This window comes from Arachis hypogaea, chromosome 7 (genome assembly GCF_003086295.3).
Source record: "Arachis hypogaea cultivar Tifrunner chromosome 7, arahy.Tifrunner.gnm2.J5K5, whole genome shotgun sequence".
Lineage (NCBI taxonomy): Eukaryota > Viridiplantae > Streptophyta > Magnoliopsida > Fabales > Fabaceae > Arachis > Arachis hypogaea.
The window spans coordinates 12403549-12408816 of NC_092042.1; the positions used below are offsets into that span (position 1 = coordinate 12403549).

At 40.4% G+C, this 5268-nt stretch overlaps 1 protein-coding gene across 1 annotated transcript; it reads right to left on the bottom strand.

Moving 5' to 3' along the window:
- Window positions 1-374: 374 nt before the first annotated feature.
- Window positions 375-4136, bottom strand: LOC140174284 (uncharacterized). The gene is made up of 5 exons (XM_072198694.1): window positions 3714-4136; window positions 3585-3631; window positions 903-1416; window positions 541-807; window positions 375-458 (listed from the first exon to the last, which is right to left on the bottom strand). The coding sequence occupies exons 1-5, from the start codon at window positions 4134-4136 to the stop codon at window positions 375-377; spliced, it is 1335 nt and encodes a 444-aa protein (XP_072054795.1).
- Window positions 4137-5268: the final 1132 nt, after the last annotated feature.

Genomic DNA, 5268 nt, shown 5'->3' on the forward strand with positions numbered 1-5268 from the left:
TTCCAAAATAAAAATAGTAAACATAACTGATCCTTAGCAGTAAAGTTTTGATGTAAATTACATACATATAGATTCCAAAAAATATGAAGACTGTTAATTTTTTTAATTTGGTGTTGAGTTGCTGCTCCCACTGGATAATCCATAGGCTGTGCCTTGCATAGTAGTTGATGGTTTGGGTGGTCTGTATCCAGGAACTGGCCATGTTGGTGTAAGGTGCGATCTTGGTGTTGGCATAAACTGTGCGAACCTGGAAGTTGTGCCTGCACTGGCTCCTTGCATTGTATGTGGGGACACGGTGGGTGGCCTTGGAGACTGAGGCACAGGAGTCTGAACTTGTGATGGAGGAGGCCTCTTGGTGGATCTCTTTGTTCTCTTTATTTTTGTGGTTGGTGGCCTAATTGGTGGGGCGCTTGCGGTGTATGCGGCATATTAGGAGATGGATTCAATGTGGTAGTGGTCTATAATTTAAATTAGACATGGATGTAAGTAAACTTAATAGGTCAAAAAATATTTAAGCAATTTAACAAAATTATATTTTACCTGTGGTTGGGTTCCGACACCCAGAGATGCCTCAAATTCAGCTGCTGCAGCATCCAAGGCTGCCTCTGCCTCTGCATCCTCTAAGGTTTCCTCCCAATACATCTCAGCCAGTCTTTCATCATCCTCATCCTGTGCTACATTAGCAGGTGGTACATGTGCAGTTGTTGCTGCAGAAGAGTTTTGACCATGTGCTGTAGCATCCGCAGCAGTAGCAGCTGCTACCATGGCTTCCTTTTTAGCCTTGCAACTTCTAGAATTGTGTCCTTCCTATACAATAATTGAGATTTTATAATAGTTCACGATACAAATATTTACAGAAAAATATCCCTAACAATTGTTATGGTGAACAATATTTCACAAACCTCCAAACAGTATTTGCATTTTATTTGACCGTATTTTCTCTTTGTCCTGTAAGGATCTGGGTTAACCTTGGGAGCATCCCTAGAGGTGTCTCTCTTCTTAGTGGGCCACCCGATAAGACGTTTGTAATGTGGAGGCAAAATTGGTATAGTGTCTAGCTGTTGCCAATACTCTTGACTAGGCACCGGCTGAACCAAAAATTGGTATGTTGCATTGTAAGCACCAATTGTCAGCCATGTGTGTGCAACATCTTCAGCCCTCCTATTTTGATGTGCCAATGCTGCACATGCATGCTTGCAGGGTATGCCAGTGAGCTGCCATAGTCTACAAGTATAAGTATGCTTTTCGAGATCAACACTTACTTTCATAGGTAAGCATTGAACCTCAAAGATATTTCCAGCATCATCCCCTATCCAGAATGGCTTCCAACTACTGCTCTGTTTCTTATTTTTCTCCAATCTACTCTGTTGTACTGGACAAAGCCGTCCATTGTATCCCCTCAACTCCTTTTTATTTCTAGCCAAAATTTTCATAACATAACACCTTACCTCTTCTAGGAGGGTAATGATTGGCTTTCCCCTAAACTTCTTACACTTAGAGTTAAAAACTTCACTATTGTTGTTGGTGATATTATCCACCTTTGGCCATTCACTAAAATGGGATCTTGACCATTGTTTTGGTGGAATGCGGCTCAGATACTCCCAAGCATGTGGGTTTAGTTTTCTAATTGTTGTCATGGCTGCTGCAAAGTCTTGGGTGGTTGGTGGACGAAATTGTGATCATCAATATTGGCTCTTTGGCATATACACAAAAACTATTGTGGCTTTTGGTTAAATTCACAACTCCGTTCAACTAACCAGCAAGTGTACTGGGTCGTCCAAGTAATAAACCTTACGCGAGTAAGGGTCGATCCCACAGAGATTGTTGGTATGAAGTAAGCTATAGTCACCTTGTAAATCTCAGTTAGGCAGATTAAAATAGTTTATGGGTTTAGAAAATAAAAATAAGAAAATAGAAATAATAAACGGATAGAAGACTTATGTAGATTCATTGGTGAGAATTTCAGATAAGCGAATGGAGATGCTGTATGGCTCAAGGACGCCTGCTCTCCTACTGCTTCTATTCAATCCTTCTTACTCCTTTCCATGGCAAGCTTTGTATAGGGGTTCACCATCAGCTGTGGCTACTTTCATCCTCTCGGGAAAATGATCCTATGCGGTTGTCAGTCGCACGGCTAATCGTTTGGAGGCATCACCCATGGTTGATGGCTACATCCCATCCTCGCAGTGAAAACTAATGCTCACGCACTCTGTCACAGTACGGCTAATCACCGGTTGGTTCCCGCTCCTACTGGAATAGAATCCCTTGATTCTTTTGCGTCTGTCACTAACGCCCAGCAGGTTGCAAGTTTGAAGCACGTCACAGTCATTCATTACCGGAATCCTACTCGGAATACCACAGACAAGGTGAGACTTTCCGGATTCCCAGGATCCTACTCGGAATACCACAGACAAGGTGAGACTTTCCGGATCCTCATAAATGCCGCCATTTATCTAGCTTATACCACGAAGATTCTGTTGGGGAATCTAAGAGATACGCATTCAAGCTCTGTTGCATGTAGAACGAAAGTGGTTGTCAATCACGCGCGTTCATAAGTGAGAATGATAATGAGGGTAATCTGACTCATAACATTCATCATGTTCTTGGGTACGAATGAATATCTTGGAATAAGAATAAGAGAGATTTGAATAAAAGATAATAGAATTTCATTAATACTTGAGGTACAGCAGAGCTCCACACCCTTAATCTATGGTGTGCAGAAACTCCACTGTTGAAAACACATAAGCAAAAGGTTCAGGCATGGCCGAATGGTCAGCCCCCCTAAACGTGATCAATGATCTCTTAGGATGAAGAATAAAACAAAACTGAGACCAATGATGAAACGTGGTCAAAGACATCTAATACAATAGATAAATGTTCTATATATACTTAGACTAGCTTCTAGGGTTTACATGAGTAAGTAATTGATGCATAAATCCACTTCCGGGGCCCACTTGGTGTATGCTTGGGCTGAGCTTGATTAATCCACGAGCTGAGGCATTTCCTGGAGTTGAACTCCGAGTTATGACGTGTTTTGGGCGTTCAACTCCGGATCATGACGTTTTTCTGGCGTTTAACTCCAGACAGCAGCGTGTACTTGGCGTTCAACGCCAAGTTACGTCATCATTCTTCGAATAAAGTATGGACTATTATATATTGCTGGAAAGTCCTGGATGTCTAATTTCCAACGCCGTTGAGAGCGCGCCAATTGGAGTTCTATAGCTCCAGAAAATCCATTTCGAGTGCAGGGAGGTCAGATTCCAACAGCATCAGCAGTCCTTTTGTCAGCCTTCTTCAGAGTTTTGCTCAAGTCCCTCAATTTCAGCCAGAATTTACCTGAAATCACAGAAAAACACACAAACTCATAGTAAAGTCCAGAAATGTGAATTTAACATAAAAACTAGTGAAAACATCCCTAAAAGTAGCTTAAACTTACTAAAAACTATATAAAAACAATGCCAAAAAGCGTATAAATTATCCGCTCATCAGTGGTGGTGCTCCTTGCACACATCCAAACTGCACCCTTGAGATCTGTGCTTTTCCACTGCTTCGTGAAGTTGTGCCATATATGCATGGCACAATACCTGTGATGTGCCCCCGGCACAACATCTTCTAGAGCTCGAATAAGACCCTAAAAAAATGTATAAACAGTTTCTAACTTCAGGTGACATGTTTATATGCAAGAAAACGTATAAACACTTTAAAAGTTGTACCTTTTGCTGATCTGACATAAATGTCCAATAATTATTCCTCTGATCACCCAAATCCTCTTGCAAAAGTTGAAGAAACCATTTCCAGTTGTCTTTGGTTTCTGAATCCACAATAGCATATGCGATGGGGTAAATATGATTATTCGCATCTTGACTAACAGCTGTCAACAATTGTCCACCATAGTATCCTCTCAAGAAGGTCCCATCCAAGTTAATAAACGGTCTGCATCCAGGCAAGAAGCCCTTTCTACACGCATCTAGGCAAATATATATTCTTCTGAACAAGACAGTTGAATCTGGCATTGGTGTGGTGCATATATTTACAGTGGATCCTGGGTTGGTATTCAAAATTTCCATGGCATATTCTCGGAGTCTTGCATATTGTGCTCTCTCACTACCTTCAATTCTTTCTTTTGTCTTTGCCATCGATCTATAAATTTTTCTTTCACTCAACAAAACATGATACTCTTTCTTAAAGTAATCCTCAGCCTCTCGAACAATCATCATTGGCTGACTCTAATTTGCTGCTCCAACTCATCTACAACCCACTTTCCATTAGCAGACCGATTATGCACAACCCTGCAACAAGTATGCTCGTTCACAAATGTTTTCACCTGATAGCTCAGCGGATAATTCCTCTTAGCACAGTATATCTGCCAAAGACAGTTCTCATCCCAACACAACAGCTTCACTCTTGTACTATCCACCCTTGGAAAAAAAATACTCCTCCCTAAGTTGATATTAAACTTTCTCACCGCCTTCTTAAATTGCTCTAAAGATTCAAACTCCATACCTACTTCAAGCCTAACTTGTCCAACTGGTGTATCGGCATTACCTATGTAGTAGGAAAAATTGAAGCATATGATTATCAAAGGTATAATAAATAACATGCTGCACAAGAATAGTTGTAATGCCTAATAACTGATGTGCAATATAACAAGGATCACAACTTACTTTGAATTTTGACTTAAATAATCATATATGAACAACACTCATTAGTTAATATTCATCATACAGTAATTTGCACACAATTGCTCAATTCAGAAAAAAAATTAAATTATTGTTCTCACTTCTAACTTACTAATAATCAAAGGAATACTAAAAAATATTAGTAAATACCTTGTGGGAAGACCTCTGATTGTTCTTCATCTGAATCTGCACAACTTTGGAGCTCCTCAGACTCATAACAGTGTAATCCTGGTTCAGGGTCTGAATATTCTTCAGCCTCATCAACTGGCACAAAAATACTTGGAGCCTTTTTAGGATCTGGGTTCTGTTTGAAAGTTTGTCCAGTAGGTTCAGGTCTGCTAGTGCTCCTCCTGTTCTGTTTTTTGGCCGCTTCTCTTACTTCATGTTGAGATGGACCTTGATTGTGTTCAGCATTTTGACTTGATGATGGTGGTGGTTGGGGTTGAGTAATGGAATCAGAATCATGTACATCATACGGTTCAGATTGGGGTTCATTATAAGCTTGGGGTATATATTGTGTTAGTATTTCTGGTGTTGTTGTTGGGGCAGCATGAAAAGGTTGAGAACTAGAATTGTGTTGTGAATTTAA